A 21,042-nucleotide genomic window follows, 5' to 3' on the forward strand; every position below is an offset into this window, starting at 1 on the left:
ATGTGAACCTAGCCTGTATCCACGTGTTATTTCCTTATGTTGGGTCCCACAGTTCAAGGACCACTCCCATAACCAGACCAGATCAGCCATAATTCCTTTGTAAGTTTAATTACTATACATGGACATTCTTCAATAAGAATTTTATGTTAAAGATTAGTTACATAATCTCGGCGTTGGATTGCATCTAAGAGACTATCAACTATGATGTATGTAACCAATCATTCACATAAAATACTTATTGGAGAATCTCCTTTACTATAGTATATAAATTGATAACATCAAAATTATTTATTTAGTAAATTATTGTTTGTATATATTATCTCTACAGAGAAAATAATCAAATTGAAGATCGTTTAATCATTTATGTATGTCAAATAAATTGAGGTTTTGTGTAATAATTAAGATCCTCATGATGAGCTCTTCATTTATTTGTTACATATGTTCGGATGACTAATTTGATACATAATTTTTAAAGGGTAAATTGGAAAATGAACTATATGTTATGATTTTAACGTGTGAATAGTTGGGTGAAGTTCATACTTATTCTATATTATTGCATGACAATGCATGATTATTTGTTCTGTTGTAAGTAGCATATCAGTACGATTAAAATTGCACATATGATTCCCAACTTGTAGACAGAAAAAATTATGAAGCCTAGAACAGTTGCCAAACAATAAATCAATATGCTCAAGATTATAAAAGAGAACGCTTCCAATTTCTTACTAGATCTTCTAATTATGGTATTGTACGAACAGCAACAATAATAGTAATGCCTAACAGCTTCCTGCGTGGAAAATGAAAGCGTCCTCCACCTCATAAGACTTGGATGCACCATCAATATTCTGTCTGAAAACAATATCAATATATACGATCCCAGTTAAACTAGGTACTTTAAAATTGGGTATCTCCATGATGGAGGAATTAATGGGGGGTTGGGGGATGATCAAATACTATTGTCCTGTAATGGGCTGGGATAATGACATACTAGAATAATTAAGCTAAGCTCGCTCCCATAGGTTGGGGACCATTTGGACTCATGCGAAGGGTTTGGTTTCTTCCACACAAGCACAACACAGATAGATAGAGACGGCTGCAACTCTTGTCTTTGTACAGCTAAGAAATCCAGGTTGTAAAACTTATTTGAGACGAAGACGGCCCATTTTATAGGTAGAAATCATTAATACAATTATACAATATGAATGAAGCAAGCTAATAGCTATGAACAAGTGAGGTGTCTGAGTGTCTGAGTGTCTGTCTGTCTTGTGTATTTTCATTTTGGCTAGGTCAATGTAGGCTATTTTATCATCTGGATCTGGTGTTCGTGTTCAAGTCGAACCCTTTGTTTAGGTTTTGCATGAAGCTATATATATATAGACATTTTTGCATTCGTAATTAACTTGTTATCTGAAGTACGGGTTCAAACATTCCCATCAACAATTAACGCAAAGAAAGCTGATTGGATATTCGGCTAATAATTCCATTTTTATGTTTAAATTCCGATTAGAGATATTAATTCCCACAATATTATTAATTTAATATTGCATTAGATGCCAGGGTGGCTGTTAGTGTTTAAAACAAAGAAACAAACAGCATCATGATTGTTCATGCAATGCAACTTTGCAAATTGCAAATTTGTGGTTAACCATTCTCAAAGACATGTTTGTGTCCAAGGGGGCAATATGTGTTGTCAACTCCTAAATATTCTCTTCTCCTTTCAAAAAACACTAGTTATTATAATTAAAGTAATTCCACTCTGCACCTTGCTCATTTCGACGGCATTTAGAATAATCCATCCCCTAATTAATTTCATTTAATAAAAGTCTTTTTTCCTAAGTGTGCTGTGCATGCAGAAGCTCAAGCCCAGGTCTGAGGGGCGCACGTGTCTTGTGGATGAAATTTCACGTGGGGAAGGTGTCCCATGTGCAAAGACGTGCAGCTTTATGAACCCATATTCACCCCAGTTGCCTTGCCTTGGTTTATTAGCTTAACTTAAGTGTGAAATGGCCAACAACGCCAGCCTAATTGGGTTGGGTTGGGTTGGCTCTCTCTCTCTCTCTCTCTCTCTCTCTCTCCCTGTTGCTTTTCTCAAAAGTTGGGTTGCTGATACATTATTATCACTGCCTCTGCAAGTCTGCAACCCAACCTTCCAATATTATATAGGACACATCCATCTCTAAACTCACATCCTTTTTTACTTAAAATTAAAATTAATTATGACAATTGTCGATAAACCACGCTTGTACTCTTTAATTAAACAACAGTTGACGAATCTCACATCCTTAAAGTAATTTAAGTAACGACTACTCACAAAATCAAATGTGCTTTTAATATTTTAAAGCATTATTCATCAATTCAAACTCATTAAATTGTTTTGTTTACAATGTCATACACATGCTTCAGAAATGACATATCAATTAAAATTTGGCAAATAGCTAGAAGAATACATAATAGATTATCCAAAACATATACAATAATTGTTTCTTTTTCAATATTATACTGATTGTTTTCAGACTCAGTTATTTTACAATTATCAAGCACCTAACACTCACTAAAAAAAATTAAAACTATGGCAGTCAAACGAAATTTTTTTTTTTTTTCCCAAGAGAAGCATAGGATTCCACAATAAAGAATTGCTAATCATATGATTCTTCATGAAGCATTTATTTTCTAAACCATTTCCCAAGCTAAACTTACAATTCATGTCAATGTCTATTCGATCATCAATACTGTAACAAGTTTTCTTTTCCATTATATACACACCAATGGCCACTACTAGTTCGCCTTGGGGCCTAGCCCTTTTTCTAGTTATACATACAACACACATCACAAACTTTTAAGGGTATATATGTCAAGTCACGTCCCAACCATGAATTCACCCCAATTTCGAGAAAGTTTTGAGCCCCCTAAACTTTCATGTTATACAATATTCCCCCGATCTTCAATTTTGTCACAATTTTTCGTTAGTTTCAATCACGTACATGTGACTAACTTTTAGTGGCATATACATCAATTGACGTTGCAACAACCCTAATTTTGGGTCTTACACGAAAGGCTGAATGGAAATTTTTATAGTAGGGAATGGGTGAGCCAAACCAAATCCCAACTTAAAATAGCAAAAGAAAAAACTCTCAATTTGATAAAATAATTGAGAAGAGAAGAGAACATTTAGGAGAGAGTCACTGTAAAAAACAACATTGATGTAACCCCTTTCCACTGCCATCACTTCACTCGGTCTAGTTGCAATAGCCTCAACCTGTAGAGCGGAAAAAATATTATCACAATACTACGCGTCTTGTCACAAAATTGCTTGATAAATTACGAACCATGTGCCATATCATAAATACAATGAACACGACTTTGAAGTTAGTGGGAATTTTTAAAATTTCCCCCTCATGTATATACATATATTAATTACTACTTGGTGAAGCTAAGAAAGATTTTAACATGAATTATATGACGAAATTAAATAAATATATAACCTTGGACAGTGTCTTAGTTTCAAATTTGAAGGGTTTGCCCTGGTCGTGACAGTAGCTGATTAGCTCCCAGATTAGATTGAGAGCTGATTTAAAGCTGAATCTGATCCAAGAATGAAAGGTTCGCCCAATAATTGGGGACAACATGTGCAAAGTATAGGTATGGAGCCTTTGGTGAGTCATGGGCATCAGAGAGGGCTCATATCATATACAAGAGTTGTGTTTGGAATTTATTTCGAGCCCACCCACGGTCCACCACACTGCCCCTCAGCCTTTGGAAAGAAGAACAAAAATTCTTTTCGGGTAGTTAGTGCTAATCCTTGCGCTTGAAGAAAGTTATTTACAAATTACAAAACAAACTAAATGGTCACATCACAATTTTGGAAGCCAAAGAAGAAATGTTAATTATAATTAATTAGCTCACTGATGACTCTTTTGTTATAATTAGCTTACTGAGACTTTATCAATTGATTCTTCACCACATAAAAAAAGAAAAAGAAATGATGCAGGATGATGTAAGAAGAAGGAGTTGAATAAGTACGTACGTTGTGGGAATCTGTGGTCTCTCTCATACAGTCATATATACTTGCTTGGGCAATGGATAGCCTAGGTCACTCTCACTCATATTCTGCTGATAAATGTCAAAATCGGAGCCATACTGTTGTAGTTTTTTGTTTTTTGTCGTGGCTTCTTTCCTGGGGTTTGCATATGCAATTTGCAGCCTCAGTCATCATCATATATCCTCATCTGTGATGCTGCTGCTGCTGATGATGATGATGATGATGATGCACATCAGATCAGCACATGTAACATAAGATTGTCCGCAGCGCAGGCAGGATTTGCCTAAGATTATACCATCAAATCTTAATTTTATATTAATTTTCTGCGTCAACCTTAAGCATGTGCATGGTGCAGCAAACCCTCACAGCTCAAGTGAGAATTTAGATGAAACGCGAAAAAAGAGTCTTTTATATGATTAATAGTGATTTCTCATGTGGCTGAAGCTGTCTAATAAATAAATTAAACTTTTTCAAACCGTCTTTGAAATTTCAAATTCTTCATTCATAGCTGAAGTTCGCATACTTCTCTTCCATATTTCTCATGTAGATTGGAATTTATTAGACATATATATATATACTACGAAAAGTAGAATTGTACGTATGAATTAATTTCCAATGTACGTACATTTGCATCAATCAATTCAATGCTCAATCAACTTGAAATATATATCAAGATTTCTAAGCAACCAAAAGAAAATAAAAGAAAAGAAGAAAAATCAAAATCTGAAACAATTAAAGGATTGGGGTACCCCTATTTCCTCCTCCTCCTCCTGCTGCTGTTAAGCTGGAAAAGGTCGACCTTAACGAAGGTGTATCCATCCTTTACTCAAAAAAAGAGTATGAAAATGGTGGTGGAAATGAATTAGGATATATATATGTGATGACTTGAGGCCAAGCCCCAGTCACACAAGCAGTTCACAGTGTAGCAGGCTGGAGGGAGACAGAGTGCATGAGGTCACCAATATGAAGTTTGTGTCGTCCCATTGGAATTCTTCGAATTCCAGACCCGTCCACAACGCTAAGGTGCTTGCACACATGAATGTTGATTCGGACTCGGCGTTGAGTGTTGGCGGGGACATACACTTTCTCAAACGCAACCAGTTGCTTGTGAGGAGGAGCCCAGCCGCCTTGTCGTGGCGGGCTAGACAACACTAGCAAAGTGTGAGAACCATCTCGGTTGCCCACATTTCTCACGTCCACATCAAGACCAACGGAAAGTTTGCTGCATTTTGCATGCGTCACTCGGATTGCCTTGCCATAAGAAGAAGAATCGTTAATGGTGGTTGTTGTTGTTTTGTTTAGGGATGTTGTGTGGTGGCGACCATCAAGAGCGATGGAAACCACAGTGACAGTGGGTACGTTATTGGGTATGGTTTGAACAAATTTTGTGTAGCTCAATCCGTGACCAAACGGGTACACCACTGGGCCTTTGTAGAATCTGTAGGTTCTTCCAGGGTATCCTTTTGAAGGGCTTGACCTCATCTCCATCGCTGTCATTGCCAAATTCCTAAGATACTCCTGTGGGTACCAGGTCATAGGCAGCTTTCCTCCTGGGTTTGTGGTTCCGAAAAGGACGCGGGCAATGGCTGTTCCCCCAGCTTGGCCAGGGTAGCCAGCCCATAAGATGCCACCGATGCGTGGGTCATTGTTAGCAAAAGACACGTCAATTGGGCCACCGGACATCAACACCAAAACGGTTGGGCCTTTAGAAGCCGCAGCAACTTTAGATACAAGGTCTTGCTGTCGTCCAGGTAAAAGCAGTCCAACTCGGTCTCTGAATTCAGCCTCAATGGACTGGTCAAGCCCCATCACCAAAACAGTGGCATCTGCTTGACGGGCAGCATCAATGGCTGCGCCGAATAGCGTGTCGTTGGCGCACGCTACATCCGCACAGCCCGGCTCGTGAAGGGTGCTACTTGCATATTTCCCTAGTCCTTGTAGGGGTGTAGTGTATCCGCATGCCACACCTTGAAACATGATTAAATATTTGTTTTATTATATTTTAAATGTTTACTTATATATATATATATATTTAAATAAATAGTAAATTTGTGCTTAATTACTAGTTACCTACCGGCGTAGTTGCCAATCATAGTGAGAGTAGCATCAGAATTGGGGCCAATGACAGCGAGAGTGCGGTGACGGCGGGTGGACAAAGGCAGCGAGGGCCCGTGGTTCTTGAGAAGGACAATGCCTTGCGTGGCAGCTTCAAGGGCGAGGTCCTGATGAGCTGGGCTGCATACGTCTTTGGGGCCCAATCTGGCATAGGACGACGACGACCCAGCTGCATTATCATCAAACATCCCCAGTCTCATTTGGACTGTCACTGTATTCACCAATGCATTGTTGATATCAACCTCCTTCAACAACCCTTTTTTAACTGCTTCCTCTGAGTGCACACCCAGGAATGGGCCACAGTCTAAATCCAAACCTGCATACATATCCAATTAGTTAGTTTTACTTAGGAGATCAGATAACCATCCAATATTAATGTAGTCAAGTTTAATTCACCTGCTTTAATGGCATCAGCAGCGGCTTCTTCAGGTGTTGACGTATAGTGTTGGCTATCATAGAATACACCCACTGAGTCGCAATCAGACACAATATAGCTGCATGAAAACAACAAGTTATCCGTTGATTAACAAGTTGTATGTGTGTATGTGTGTGTTACCAAAAAACAAAAAACAAAAAACAAAAAAAAAATACCCATCAAGGCGCCATTGAGCGCGTACAGTTTTCTTGAGGAGATTAGGGTCGGCGCAGGTGGGGACACCATTCACTTGGTTGTATGAACACATGACACTCGCCACCTTTCCCTCCTTGACGCACATCTTAAATGGCACATCGAATGTCTCCTCCATGTCCTGCTTGCTAACCTACACGGTTACACCCACCCATGCCATGATGCCATGTTAATTATTCTTTTCTTTTTAATAAGAAAATTAGGTGAAAAAAGTGGAATTAATTACGTATGATGTTAATTGAGGGACGGAATTTCAATTACCCTAGCGTTAAAGTGAAAGCGATCAACTCCGTTCCAGTTATCGAGGTCATAAGCCGTGAAGTGCTTACAACAAGCAGCCACCTTCAAGCGGTTACCGTCATTGCCCTGTAACCCCCTCACGTAGCTGGCAGCGTATCTACCCACTACTAGAGGGTCTTCACCGGGAGTTTCCTGTCCACGGCCCCACCTAGGGTCTCTCAGTATGTTCACATTTGGGCTCCAAAACGTAAGCCCAGCAACACCCCCGTTGTACATGGCTCTTGCTTCGTCTGACACTACCTGCACCACCACCACCACCACCACCACCGTCCAAATGTTAATAATATTATATTCATGCACACACATTAATTAGTATACTTAGCAAATGCATGTCTACAATTTGTCACTGGAATATTATTCATGAGCCAAATTCATTGAGTTGAGCTTGAGATTGAGAGTACCACCAGCAACTTGCTAGCTACCCTCCCTACCACTCCCACTCACACTCACACTCACACGCACTGGAGAGAGAGAGAGAAAGAGGGAGGGCATGTAACTTGTACTGCAGCATGGGATGGGCTACCCATTGAAAAAGGGAATTATAAACTATAAAAGCAGTGTACCAACATTTGTTTAGTTGGCCCACTTGTTCTATATCCGTATCTCAACCTCCAATAATATCCAATTCATTCATTAAAGTAAAAAGTTTGAGAGTAGATATAAAGCAAGATAAGGATAATCATCATGTATTTACAACTTAATTTCTACTTGTTTATCAACCTAATCTTAATTAAAGTAACTTTCCAATATTTCATTATGGGAAGCGGAACAATATTCTCTAATTAAAGTGTATATTTCTTTGTTTTATGTGGGATGTCACTTTTGAATTCTTTATAACGTTTTAATAACCAACCAATGCATTTTGCATATATACAAAATACTCACAACGCCTTGTGCAAGCCACTATATATAATATTATTAATTTATTTATATTATAATACGTGTATTTATTTAATAATATTATAAGTAACTTAAGTTCATAAATATTAAGCTCACGTGACAACATAACCGGCATACTAATTAAAAAAATTCTTAGAACCCCCAAAAAAGCCAACTTCAATTATAGTCATGAAGCCCTAAATTTATAGCTAGGAGGACGAATCTAGGAAATTATAAAAGTAATTGAAAGAGGAAAGCAAAAAGAAAAAAATATATCACCCGTCCGATGGCTTCCCACAAAGATGCATTGAAGGAAGCAGCGGTTGTGATGACTTGAGGGAAGCTAGTGGCCCCAGGGAAGTCCCCACCAAACTTGGTTCCGGGGCCGACATTTGAGACGCCATGAAGTGCCTCGGACCACCATTCATAGCCTTTGATCCCAAGGCGTGGGACGGGCAGAGCAGCATTCACCAGCAGCTTAACCTTCTCTTGCAATGTCAACCTTGCAAGAAGGTCCCTCACTCTATCTTGTATGGGCAATGTCACACGGCAAAATGGCAAGTCCTTGGTCCTTGCATCTTTTGGGTTGCAAGCGAATGAGTCGCTGCCTTGGCAACTTTGCTGGAAAACACCCAAAACCAGGAAAAGGCAGATGAGGGATATTGAAGCTGCAGCCATTCTTCTAGCTAGTGTAAAATTGTGCTCTCATCTGGGACTGGGACTGGGACTGGGACTGGGAGGGGAGGCAAAAGTCATGTAGTATATATAGCCATACGCGTGCTACAGCAGTGCACGCAAGTATGGTGGTATGGAATATTGGATGGATGTTCACGAATGATGTTATATACTCATAATGTTTTTTTCAACTTGCTTAGAGAAAAGCAGTGTGTGTGTGTGGGCGCGCGGGCGGTGGGGAATAATATCATACCACATAAGTTGGTGGCCAGTTGATAACTTATGAGAGCAAAATTCATAATTGAATTTACCAGCTGCCATTGTAACTTGCAAGTAAGTCAAATAAATAAATTGAGAAGATCAGAAGAGTAGGTTTATGTAGGCCATCCGATATGCACTCATTAGCTCATAAAAATGGATAACCATTGGTCGTCCACTTTCCAAGAGATGTCGGCTCGGGTCCCATGCATAGAGAAATTGTAAGAGTAACGGGTGAAGTTAGATAATCTAATTGCTTAAATGTATCTTGTAGATTAATTTTCGATTAATTTTCTACACACCAGACTGTAGCAGTACTCTTCCACAACCACTGGCATAATAATATTTCTTCAATTCTATCTTGCTTCTCAAGCATGGGATGGGATGACAGATGATATAACAAGGGAGAGAAAATCTTGCTTAAAAATAAAAATAAAAATAAAGTCTTCAAAGTACTGGTAATTTGAAGACTTTCTCATCATCATATCATAATCATATTATGGCAAGTAAACCAAGAAAAGCCCTTACGAATGGAAATGATAATATCAAGCAGGGGGCTTTGCTTCCAAGGGAGGTTACTTTTCTATGTATGATTCATGATTGCATTGCATCAGCAAGAACAAAGCAATTAAAAGGAATTTCTTAAATTAAATACTCTCACCAAATAAAACTAATAGAAAAAGAAAGCACTGTACTGTTAACATTAAAACAAGAAGAAAAAGAATGCATTGTTTTTGTTTTTCTAAAGAAAAAAGAAGAAAGCAGAATTCGGCTAACATTGTATGGGCGTACTGGACTTTTTATATTCTGTTGGTGCAGGCATTTTGTAGATATAGTTGTTGGGTCATGGTGGCATGGGGAAAAGGAAGACAGCAACTTGTCTTGTGTCTAGTCTTTATAATATGGATGTATGTATTGAAAAGCTTCTGTCTTGGGGTTTTCTTGGGAAGATGCCCAACACTGGACCAGATCTCAGTTTGTCCTTTAATTTCAAGCACTTTTCCCACTTCTATCTTTCTCAGAGTCCAGACAGTTTTTTTATTTTTTATTTAGGCATATATTATCAATTTCATATTCATTTTCCATAACAATAAATGATAGAATAGAGTAACAATAAAATCATGATCATGCACCGTGCGTGGTGGTGCACCGCCCCAAATAACAGTATATATACAGGGATTTTCCGCTCTGATATCGATCGGCCACTAGTTTTTTTATGAGATATTTAGTGATATACCCATTTCTAGCACTAATATTATAAATAAACCCTACACAATTGAATTCCTATAAACAAACCCAAAAAAAACCCAAAAAATGATAGCTAGCCTTATTGAATTTAATATTGATTATTAAATTACTTTGATGCCCTATTGAGTGCTTTGGGTATTTTTATGAGATTTTGGGGTTGGGCTTGTTTTAAGAAATTGATGGCAGTTTTGTAATTTATAAGAAGTTAAAAGTTTTTTTGTTATGTTGTAAATGGGTTTTGGGTGTGTTTCTAAAGTCCATTTTATATAGGGTATTTTTATAATTTGGGCCCCCATATTGGATATAATAGTGAATCTCCCTTTTTTTATTTGAACCCGCACTAGCTAGCTAGCACAGTACATACAGTAGAGTAGCCAAGGAACCATGTTCCTTCCTGAATAGTTGAATATAAATGTTTATGATATGAGTTCATATGCAGATGTAAATTGCAGTGCAGGCAGGCAGGAATTAATGTTTTCTTTACCTTGTGTCACCCGCTTAATTTGCTTGTTTATTATTAGCTTAGGCTCCAAGTGTTTTTGTTTTCTTGTAACGCTATGTAAACCTTAACCTTGTGTTATATATATATATGATTGAACAAAGTTGTTGTTGTTATGGTGTCATGAGCGCTGCTTGAGATCAGGTTTCACTTGGTCAACGTACGTACGGAGGCCGAAGTTGTTTGTGATTAACTACTAAGCTGGAATTTCAAATTGAGGTCCAACAGAAAGCGGGAGAGGAAGTTAAGAAATAATTAATAGGAGGGGGGCCGGGTTGAGAAAGAGAAAGATAATGGCAGACTAGTTGTTAGTTAACTTAATTTGCACTGATGACCCATAGGCAATAGTAATCATGGTTGTTGATTAAATTAAGATGTAGTGAGTGTGTGTGTGTGTGTGTACCTAATTATGAATTGTGTGATTAGAGCTCTGAACAGAAACAAACAAATTAGTTGGGTGGGTGAGGTTAATCAACCGTGGAAGTAACAGGAAAATTGGGAAAAGTTAGTTGAATAAAAAGAAGAAAAGAAATAGATTAATTATTATGTGAGGGTGAGCTCTAGACGATTTTGTTCTATCTTCTATCTCTGTTTTCAAAACTCCTCCCCCTCCTGCTGTGCTGTGCTGTGCTGTGATGAAATATTAATAGCTGCAAGACCTTCATCAAAATACTCTCATAAATGACACACAAAACAACACTAGTCGAACAGCTTACACAATCTCATACAGCCATTATCTCTTACAATTAGCTCTAATTAATTATAAATCACATACAATTCATCTTATATATGCTTAGTTCAACAACATTCTTAATTAATTTCCTTGCCCATTGTCTCACAAGGCCTGCCATGCAGATGCAGATGCAGCATAGTCGAAATCGAAATACTACAAACTTGGCACTTCATCACTAAAATGGATCTTTCTTATTAGTTCAAAATAACCAATGAGATTTCTTCTTGTCAACCTTCTTCTCCTTAATGGTATCCAAATTTGGTTTCCAAGTCCCCTTGCCTGAAAACTGCCTACTCAAATATTCTGGTCTCGCGTCCAAATCTTCCGGCAGATCAAACTGTGGCATGTACTTCGAATTCGACGTCCTCTCCGCACAAGATTCCTTGTTTGGCAGAGCACAAGCTTGTCCAGGATGGCCTGCTGGGCATATCCTAGCAAAGAAAGGTAAAAACCTTGAAGATGACAATAGTGACCTTGATCGTAAAACCAAATTTGCACTTAAAACAACACCGTGAATCTCTTGGGATGACAAAGAGACTGGTTTCCCTCGCTTCATTGGCAGCATTAAGTAAATCTTTTTCTTGTCTAGCTTCATATCTGCAGGCAATGGGGTTGGCCTTTTTTCGGAGACAGCCGCTCCGAATTCGACAACCACTTGTTGTGGGTGCTCTAGCATGAGCTCAGCAACTGTTAGGGGCTTGTTGAACTGATGCACCGACCCATCCGACAATATCACTTTTCCGGTGGCGCTGGCATGTAATTGCTTGTGCGAGATGGAATTACCCATGAATTATAATTATAATTAAAGGGTCAAGCTCAAAAGATGACTACTGAAACTAATTCAAACTACTCTTAGAAGGCAGAGAGAGAGAGAAAGAGAGAGAGAACAAGAGGTGCATAGGATTTTTTGATGATCAGTTGAAGAAAATCTTCTGTTTTGTGGCGTTTTATATATCATTAGTAGCAAGGTATATGTGTCTAGCCTTGTAGCTGCTAGCTAGGAGTGGGACTGGGAGCTTAAGGCTTTGTAGGACATGTTGGGTAACCAGCTCCATCTTGGTGACGGATACATAGTGGACTTGGTAATTAATATATACAAACACTTAACTAACCAATACAATTGGATGGGGTCGTTGGGTCTGGGGTGGGTTTAGTCCTAATATTTGACCAGCTTTTCATGGAGAGACAAGGGCATATATAATACATTGCTAAAGCTTGCTTCAAGACTCTGATGGGTTTTATTAAATCTGCGGCCACAAATGTGTGAGGTACCCACCCAGCTCACGTCTGCCAATTCTTGTACCCAGAGGCCACATAATTTATTTAGTAGAACCCAGAGATCAAGGAACGGTTCAACCATAACTAGGTTAAGTTGTTAACTAAATTTCTTTAAATTATTAACATAACTGCAATGACCGAAGCCTAAATCGTAATGAAAGATCGAACGCAAGTTCAAAAGAAGGTTCCTTTTCCTAATTGTAATTATTAGAAACTTTCAGATTACTCTTATAAGTTGGGATCTTTGCAAAAAAGTTGAGCGATTACCAAGAAAATGCCAAGCAGTGGTCAGTATCTTTCGTTTCTTTTCTGATTGACATTGACCTTAAACACTTCCTACAATTAGAAGATGAAACAAGTCATTCCAGACAAAGTAATGACATGCACTACTACTTCCTTGCTCCAAAACAATAGAAATATGCAAGAGAAGGATTGAGGCCACAAATAAATTTGTTACAAGGCGTGGCATTGATATTTCCTTCCACACAAATCCGAAGACAATAAAAGATCCAATTTAAGGGCCTAAATAAAACAAGACTGAATAAAATTTTGTGGTAAGGTGCCACAGGTTGTGGTAGTTCAAGGGGCTGTAGTACATGTTGTCGACCATACTCCTACTTGATGTATTGAGAGAGCCATTTGAAACCATCACCATACCCCATTTTTCGTACAATGCTGCACATAAATACTTCTAATGGACGGACATTTGAGTCTGTTAGGTTTACCTTGCCCTTGCCAGTGGTGAAGTTGGTCAGCCCAAGGTGGTGTCGCAACTCCTCCTCTGAGGCAGCATATGGTATGTCAATCTTGTTCCCTAAAATTAGAAATGGGACATTGGCAAGAGCTTCATCAGAAAGGAGTGCATCAAGTTCCTTTTTTGATTCAGCAAACCGCTCCTTGTCATAGGCATCCACAAGGTACACCACAGCATCTACCTGTAAAAAGCAAACCATGTATGTATAACCCATGTTGGAACCCTTTCCTAGCTGATGAAAGTCCAATCACAACATAAAAGGGGCAAAGTAATTTCAAACTTAAACATCTATCACAGACCAGAGGTACAAGGTTCTACAACTGAGATGCAGAGCATTAAAGATGCAACACAAACACTTGTGTCCATGCAAAATATCCGAGGCTTCAATCAGTTAAAGAAAAATGCATAAATTGGTTGTACCAAGCGAGCAGAGAAGTTGAAGGCTGAACCAGGACGAGAAAGAACCCAGTACCAACATGGATTAAACTATGAATATTCTGAATGATGACAAGGACGAAGCTTTCTTCACCAGATTTCTGACCAGTAAAAAAGGCCTACCTATTGCAAGCAGGTTTAAGTTGACACAAGAGAGAGACATTGCAAAATAACGCTGCAGAGACACGACAATTGTGAAACAATATATCTAACCTTTGCATAGTAATCTCTCCAGACCCTGCGAGCAATCTGATGACCTCCCAAATCAAAGGCCTTGAACTTGATTTTCCCAATGCTCAACTCCTCTGATGTTGGATACTGCGTAGGCTGATGCTGTACCAGTCTCTGGAAACCAGTACACCCAACAAAACTCAAATTGTGAACTTACCACACAGAAGAAGAGCAATTCATTTGCTAACAATCTAATATTTATATTCGAACGAATCACTACACTAGCAACTAGCAGCACACATGAAATGAAAATACCACCGTGGATAATCTAATATTTGACTGATTGCTCTAGTTTTGGGCATATATTTGAATCTTGTTGTGAGCTGCCTGCGCTCTTTGTTGTTGATGTATTGCTTGTGCGGGCGGCTGTGATTAAGTGATGTATAATTTTTGTGCGTGTGTATTTGGTACTGTTTTTGGGGAGAAGGGAAACTATAGATCTTGTAATTGTAAATCTAGCTGCTCAATTCTTTTTCCGAGGCAATTCTATTTACAAGAAATAATCTAATCCAAAATAGGAAAATTAAAGCATAAAATGAGAATTTAAAGGAGAAAAGGGGGCCAAGGAAGGAACCTCGTCTTTCAACATGTGAAGCAAGGTGGTCTTGCCGGCATTATCGAGGCCAAGGAACAAGATCTTGGCCTCTTTCTGCCAGAGACCCAGGGAGGCCAGCACACCGTAGAACCAGTCGAACAGAAACATGCTCAGAGAGTCAGAGGCTGGCCGGTGCTGCTCAATCAATTAATTCTCACGCGGATCGGAACCAAATGGATCGGGTCGAGCTCGGATCAACGACAATCGAAGCCTTATCGGATCCTGCCGTTCAAGGCATCCGAAGAGAGTTCATGAGTCTACGATCCCTAACTCAAATATAGGAATATAATAAAGTAGTTAAGTATCCAAATTACAAGCGAGTTATGAGAGAGAGGGAGAGAGAGACGCAGACAGCAGCGCACGCAATTTTCTGGTAAAGTTTGTGGTAACTGGTAACTTAAGTCTCGGACTCTCGTCAAAATAATTAATTACAATATTAAAATGTGTGTTGCTTGCTGTAACTCTTTTTAACACGTTCTCTTTAGTTTTGCTTGTTGATGGCGACTTACGACGCCGTTTGCTTGTTGCGAACTCGTAACTTAAGGAAGAGGGTTCATCCCTCTTTCCACCCTCTTCCGGCGAACCAAACAAGGAATTCTTGAGGCTTCACTTCACCACTTTTCTTCAGTAGGAATTCTCCACCGTTTAGGTTTTTGACGCCTCCATTATATAATATATGAATAAAATGCTTCTTGTTTCATGAATTTGTTTGGGACGCTCTGAACTTGGTACTAGTTTCTTTTTTTCTTTTGGTGGTGAAAGGGCAGGCTAAGCCCAAAGAAAACAAACATTTTTGGTACTACTTTTTACTCTATGTAGCTCCATTCTTCCAATAATAATTCATTCATCTGTCTATCATCTAATCAACGGATTCATAGGCATTTCGTTCTGGTACAACTGTGGTTGTGGAGGGAGCTTGATGTGATTTGAGAATTAGCAGCTGGAAGGCAATCATAGTCCTTCCCTGAGAGTTGATTATACATGAATTGGTTTGTCTTGTGGAAGTCAAGTCAGCCAAGCCCAAGGGGAATGCAAATATTATTTTGACATACTGTATTACTGGGGATGGGAGCTTCAAATTTAAATGTGTGTGTGTGTGTCTGGGACTTTGATATTGTTTCCTTGCTTCCTGCCTTCCTATCTACTGGGCACTGGGCAGGGCATAGAGTTTGAATTGAATCTGATCATATATAGCTCATAAATAGATGATGTCATATCATATATATTTAGTATTCACAGAGACAGAGCTTAACTTGTCATTGGCAATTTGGCAGGCTATGAGAGGTAATTAACTTAATTGTAACCAATCGATATATGTATACACAGGCAGAACATAAATCTTATTTTTATAATTACACAAGGCAGACCAGGAATCAGGATTCTCCAACGCCATCTCTTCATTTGATTTGAGATTAGAATAGAACAGAAACTGCTGATTATCATTTGTTTGTTGTCACTGGTCAGGCACTGGCAGGATGCTTCACAATCACCACCGGACACTCTACGTGTTTGGCACAATAATCACTTACACTTCCAACAAGAGTCCTGCAGATGGACAGAGGATTAATTACAGATACATAATTCATAAATCATAATAATCAAGCAAATTCCCATTGCAATTGAATTATATGAATGATGATTGATGTTGAGGATATGATATGATACGATTCATTCATTCCAATATCGGCATCCGGCATCCGGCATTCGGCATTCGGCAGTGACAGTACTAGCAGCTCACCTCTTAAGGAAACCATAACCGTGGCTTCCCATGACCAAGGTATCAGCTCTAAGTTTCTCAACCGTATTACATATCACATCCTTTGGATCTCCCCTCCCTACCAGTCTCTCAATATGCACATGTGCCTGCATCACCACATCAACTTAATTACAACTTGTAATACTAAATAGTAATTTCAAATTAAACACAAGCACTTGTACTTTTACTGGAACAAAAATAAATAAATAAATAAATATATACATTGGTTTGGAAATTTCTGTAGACAGCTTCGGCTCTTTGCATCACTGAATTGACCATGTCAGTGCCGTATTTTTCCATGGTTGCAACTACATCGCTGGAAAACATATATCCTGTGAAATCAAGTACACCATCTCCGAATTAGTTCATTAACAAACACGATCGTCACACATCACATATCTGCTGTGATGGTTCAAAGCCAAAATAAAATCTAAAAAGCTTGTTGCCAATTAATTACCTGCAGCATCGAAAGTGGAATGGACTGGCGGTGGTTTCACATAGAGAAGAACAAGAGTGTTGCTGGTGTTTTTAGAAGAAGAGAGGTTTCCCAGACACCAGGACAGTGCATGCATGCTCTCTTCACTCTCATCTACTGCCACCACAATTTTGTTCTCTCTGTTCTTCATATGTTCGCCCTCGCCCTCCATTAATTGCTACAACTTAATTATAAGCCTATAATCAACCAAAATGCTCGGTTCGTTTGGGGCCTCACTCACTCAAGATATTGATACACACAAACCCAAATGAATGATAATCTATGTATATATAGCCTGCAGCCTGTAGGGTTACTTGTGCCGTGGGATTAGCTAGATAGATTACATGAATTATTAGTGTTTCTAGTTTCTGAAAGGGGAATAAATTAAATTTTAAATTAAAACCCCAGACCCCAAATCCATACATTATATAGTAAACTATTGACATGAAAATAACTAACTGCTCCTTGTCCACTCCTCCTCCTCCTGCTCTAGGTTTGGCACATGCGCGCAAATTAATTAACCAACCAATGCTTTAACCAGGTGATCCCTTTTCGTTAAGGACTCTAAATAATGATTAATTAGGTTGGAATTGGAAGTAGGGAACGAGGAAATGACATGTACAGTCATCCTTCAATATTCTTCTAGAAACTTCAGACAGAGTGGCTAAGCTTGAATCTTCAGCCCACCAGACGTGTTACTATCATAAGTAAGAGGGTCATCCAATAATTCACATCCCGCCAGACTATGCGTTGCCTAGAAGATATTTTTTATATGTAATTTTGGTCTTTGAAGAAAGGAGAAAAACTAAGTTGAGATAACACTATTTTGCTATTCCGGCCAATAATGCTCTGTCATGTGTGTCATAGTGTTATTAGTCGGAAATAGAAAGCAAAATAGTGCTACTCCCGTTTTATGAAAAGCTTTCTCCTAAAGAAGGAGTAGCTTATACTATCTTCCTGTACTAACAACAGTAAAAACAAGTTCTGGGAATTGAATTGACTGCACTTTCCTTGTCAAGTTTTGATGTTTACTACCTATATATCACTAATAAGTAACAAGTGCCTCTTTTACAATGCTCGCTCGCTGGGGTTACGCCGTCATGGCGATATTTATGAAATAATTTAGATTCCATCAAATCCAAATCCAATACTTACTATCTAAATTCCAAAGCCATGGTCCCAGAAAGCGTCATCTTTGTCATCCACAAGGCACAAAGCAAATTAATAGCCAGCTTCATGTCCTTTAAGTAGTCCAAATCGGTTGCTGTTACTTATGCAACTTGGCATCACCTCCTCATCCACTAACAAGTGGTCTCAGAACGACCACATATATCTAATCTTTCCCAAGAGATATTTGATGATATTTATATTTTTTAGTGAAAGCTATTTGAACTTTTGCATGAAGCTAGATTAAAAGTATCTTAAATAATTGGGCTGAGTTGTACAAGGTAGCCAAGCCATTGCCATTCTCAAGTCTCAAGCTTAAGCTTAAGCATGCACGATGCATGCATACTAACATTGTTGTTGTTCTTGTCAATGTCACACATGCGATGTAAATCTCAGGCTATCCCAGGTCCAGCCAGCCTATAAAAGCTCTTCATTCGCCTAATAATAAGCTGAATATGGCCCAGCCCAAATTCTGTGCTTAAATCATGAACAATCCAGTTCCATGTCCATGTATTATTTCCTATCATAATAAATTGGGTTTGGAACTTATATTTCTATATAGATCTATATATTGGACACCAATTGAAAAGTTAAATAAGGAACTAATACATATATATGCATTTTTTAATTATAGAGAAATACATATATATGCTATTAAAATTCAACGTTACGGCATTTTTTATCAATGTAATAACAGAAACAATACTTAACCAACTTATATTCATTGGTATCTAGGGGTTTCAAACCTCTGCTCACATAATTGGAGATGAAAAAACTCAACCAATTGAACTATACCTCTCTGCCACTCAACTAACTTTTAGTTATTACATCTCAAATTTGTGTGTTGGCTTGTATCTAGGTCGCAAAATGGAGAATTATTTGTATTTATATACCTTAGAACTGTGACAACAATACATAATATTCATATGTATTGAAAGACTCACATATATGGGTTTAGTCAAGTTGGTTAAAGCGGATGTGCTCCCCACTTTGCACCCGAATTCGAATATCCCTCTTTATACTTTAAATTAATTTAAAGTAAATTATCGCTAATAAAAAAAATAAAAAATAAAAAAAAGATAGACTCGGAGTGTAACTACATGGCAAAGTCGTATGTATTCATAAACCTCCAAAACCCTAAAATAATTTTGACGTGTATATGTTAGCATCCAATTTGAAATCTCATAAAGAACAATGCATTCGTCTTACGTGAAAGAAGCACATACATATATAAATATATTATATAAAAAATAATGCATAACAGAGTAAACCGATATGAAAATGTGAAGAAAAAATAAATAAAATGGAGATGACAGAATTGTAATTTAAAACAATTAAAATATCAGCAACTAGCACATACTCAAATTTGAAAGGAATATTAAGGATAGAAATATAGAAGCACAAAAATACCCATTAGCATCTAAACAACTTAGGTCCACATAAAGCATGACTTATGACCTATTTTAAACAAATCAGCTTTCTCTCAACCAAAGAAAAAAAAAAAGAAATGGGGTTTTGCTTGATACCTAATCCAGAAAATTTTAACAAAAAATGTGTCAAACCTAACATCTAATCTATATATTTTTTTATAACATGTTGTACATTTAAAATGGTTAGGTACAACATAGCCTTTGAAATCCATGTATCAATTAGGCAAATAGTTTATTTATAGAAAAGGCAAATAAACTACTCTTTATCTATTTCCCTTCAAATTTAAACATTCATCATTCATCAGTCATCATTCATCATTCGTGTGTGGTGTGGTGTGGTTTGGTTAACATTTTATTGGAACAATCTCGTTACTGAAAGAATGAAATTTGCTTGATGCATTCCTGTTTCGCCTTTGAATTGAAACCTGGTAGGCTCCACATGTGGATGGCATTAGATTAGATTAGCCGCTAAAGATGAACTTGTCCAACGGTCATCTAGCGACAGGTGGATGGGTGGTAACGGGTAGGCTCCAAATGTCCCCACAAGTTAGTGCCGACCGCTTTGCCTTAAACCTTCAGAAAGTTGAAATTCCATGCAAGGGGAATTTACTCCCATCCCTATTCTTTCTATCTATATCCATATTCCATTTGTTTGCTTTATTATTAGACCATCGCAAAAGAGTCCTCTTGTCTTAGATAAATCCAAAACTCTATTTTAATTATAAAATATATAAAAAACGATAAGATCGAGAGGGGATAAGAACAAATTCTATGGCTAAGAAAATTGAATCATTTGTTTTTTATGTTAATAAAAAAAAAAATTTAAGACCTATGTGTTATTATATTTTAATTAAATATTGGGCATGAGAAGACAGAGGAACATCATTTGTTTTTTAGACCCAAATAAAATAAAAAATAAAATAAAAATCACATTCACCACTTCTCTCTCATGCGTTTTGGATTTGGTGAGCGCGTTTTTTACTTCGTGTTATAATCATAGACAGAGAGCAGGGGACCATTCATTTTAAATTTCAGATACTTCAATTGATTTCAACCGTTGACAAACCATCCGAGGCCCCAAATTTGAACTTGGGATGGGAGTAGAACTTCGAATTGGACTCGGAGGGAGGAGGAAGAAAAAAGTGTCCTAATTCAATCATGTACGAATATTCAATTCAGTTCAATATAGCAAATTAGCGAATACAATAATAAAATTATATTAAAGGACGGCATTGCCCCTCTGTCTATCCGCGTTACAGATCATCTTCACTCTTTTCCTTTTCTTTTATTTTCCACCGTTTTATTTGATGAATCTCTTCCTTGATAAAATTATCCTCCACAATTGAAATATTGAAATATTATTACTGTCATTTTTTTATACCTAATTTAATACTTTATGTTTTATTAAAACATAATACAATTACTTCTAATTTATTAAAACACTACAAAAAAATTTCTTGTCCTTTAAGATCCATATTTCTATACTATGCCATAAGGGTGGGCACAATTTCAGGTCAACCCGATCGACTTATCCAACCCGATTATAG

At 37.8% G+C, this 21,042-nt stretch overlaps 4 protein-coding genes across 5 annotated transcripts; all 4 read right to left on the reverse strand.

Moving 5' to 3' along the window:
- Positions 1-4,624: 4,624 nt before the first annotated feature.
- On the reverse strand, positions 4,625-8,871 carry LOC117612154 (probable beta-D-xylosidase 2). The gene is made up of 6 exons (XM_034340902.1): positions 8,241-8,871; positions 7,044-7,322; positions 6,746-6,915; positions 6,551-6,648; positions 6,114-6,470; positions 4,625-6,006 (listed from the first exon to the last, which is right to left on the reverse strand). Exons 1-6 carry the CDS (start codon positions 8,637-8,639, stop codon positions 4,955-4,957), a joined length of 2,355 nt encoding a protein of 784 aa, XP_034196793.1. The 5' UTR covers positions 8,640-8,871; the 3' UTR covers positions 4,625-4,954.
- Positions 8,872-11,301: 2,430 nt separating this feature from the next.
- On the reverse strand, positions 11,302-12,809 carry LOC117637868. Of its 2 annotated transcripts, none has more exons than XM_034372909.1 (2): positions 11,885-12,809; positions 11,302-11,791 (listed from the first exon to the last, which is right to left on the reverse strand). In XM_034372909.1, the coding sequence occupies exons 1-2, from the start codon at positions 12,159-12,161 to the stop codon at positions 11,574-11,576; spliced, it is 495 nt and encodes a 164-aa protein (XP_034228800.1). In that variant the 5' UTR covers positions 12,162-12,809; the 3' UTR covers positions 11,302-11,573. The 2 variants fall into 2 exon arrangements, with proteins under 2 accessions (XP_034228800.1, XP_034228801.1); XM_034372910.1 differs by having other exon boundaries at positions 11,586-11,805.
- Positions 12,810-12,917: 108 nt separating this feature from the next.
- On the reverse strand, positions 12,918-15,102 carry LOC117636608 (GTP-binding protein SAR1A-like). The gene is made up of 3 exons (XM_034371188.1): positions 14,647-15,102; positions 14,055-14,186; positions 12,918-13,587 (listed from the first exon to the last, which is right to left on the reverse strand). The coding sequence occupies exons 1-3, from the start codon at positions 14,773-14,775 to the stop codon at positions 13,267-13,269; spliced, it is 582 nt and encodes a 193-aa protein (XP_034227079.1). The 5' UTR covers positions 14,776-15,102; the 3' UTR covers positions 12,918-13,266.
- Positions 15,103-15,856: 754 nt separating this feature from the next.
- On the reverse strand, positions 15,857-17,408 carry LOC117636610 (universal stress protein A-like protein). Its single transcript, XM_034371189.1, has 4 exons — positions 16,881-17,408; positions 16,646-16,755; positions 16,406-16,530; positions 15,857-16,212 (listed from the first exon to the last, which is right to left on the reverse strand). The coding sequence occupies exons 1-4, from the start codon at positions 17,068-17,070 to the stop codon at positions 16,128-16,130; spliced, it is 510 nt and encodes a 169-aa protein (XP_034227080.1). The 5' UTR covers positions 17,071-17,408; the 3' UTR covers positions 15,857-16,127.
- Between the last annotated feature and the right edge of the window lie 3,634 nt (positions 17,409-21,042).

The sequence above is a fragment of the Prunus dulcis genome, chromosome 8 (genome assembly GCF_902201215.1).
Source record: "Prunus dulcis chromosome 8, ALMONDv2, whole genome shotgun sequence".
In the NCBI taxonomy this organism is placed as follows: Eukaryota; Viridiplantae; Streptophyta; class Magnoliopsida; order Rosales; family Rosaceae; genus Prunus; species Prunus dulcis.

Coding starts and splice junctions, on each gene's coding strand:
- LOC117636608 (XM_034371188.1), bottom strand. CDS start 14,775: ATGTTTCTGTTCGACTGGTTCTACGGTGTGCTGGCCTCCCTGGGTCTC. Junction 14,187..14,646: donor TTCACATGTTGAAAGACGAG/GTTCCTTCCTTG, acceptor ACTGGTTTCCAG/AGACTGGTACAGCATCAGCC. Junction 13,588..14,054: donor GGAGAGATTACTATGCAAAG/GTTAGATATATT, acceptor TGCTTTTTACAG/GTAGATGCTGTGGTGTACCT.
- LOC117637868 (XM_034372909.1), bottom strand. CDS start 12,161: ATGGGTAATTCCATCTCGCACAAGCAATTACATGCCAGCGCCACCGGA. Junction 11,792..11,884: donor GTCATCCCAAGAGATTCACG/GTGTTGTTTTAA, acceptor TATGCCCAGCAG/GCCATCCTGGACAAGCTTGT.
- LOC117636610 (XM_034371189.1), bottom strand. CDS start 17,070: ATGGAGGGCGAGGGCGAACATATGAAGAACAGAGAGAACAAAATTGTG. Junction 16,531..16,645: donor ACAGAAATTTCCAAACCAAT/GTATATATTTAT, acceptor GTGGTGATGCAG/GCACATGTGCATATTGAGAG. Junction 16,213..16,405: donor GGTTATGGTTTCCTTAAGAG/GTGAGCTGCTAG, acceptor GTCCATCTGCAG/GACTCTTGTTGGAAGTGTAA.
- LOC117612154 (XM_034340902.1), bottom strand. CDS start 8,639: ATGGCTGCAGCTTCAATATCCCTCATCTGCCTTTTCCTGGTTTTGGGT. Junction 7,323..8,240: donor TGTGGGAAGCCATCGGACGG/GTGATATATTTT, acceptor GTGGTGGTGCAG/GTAGTGTCAGACGAAGCAAG. Junction 6,471..6,550: donor TGCTGATGCCATTAAAGCAG/GTGAATTAAACT, acceptor ATATGTATGCAG/GTTTGGATTTAGACTGTGGC.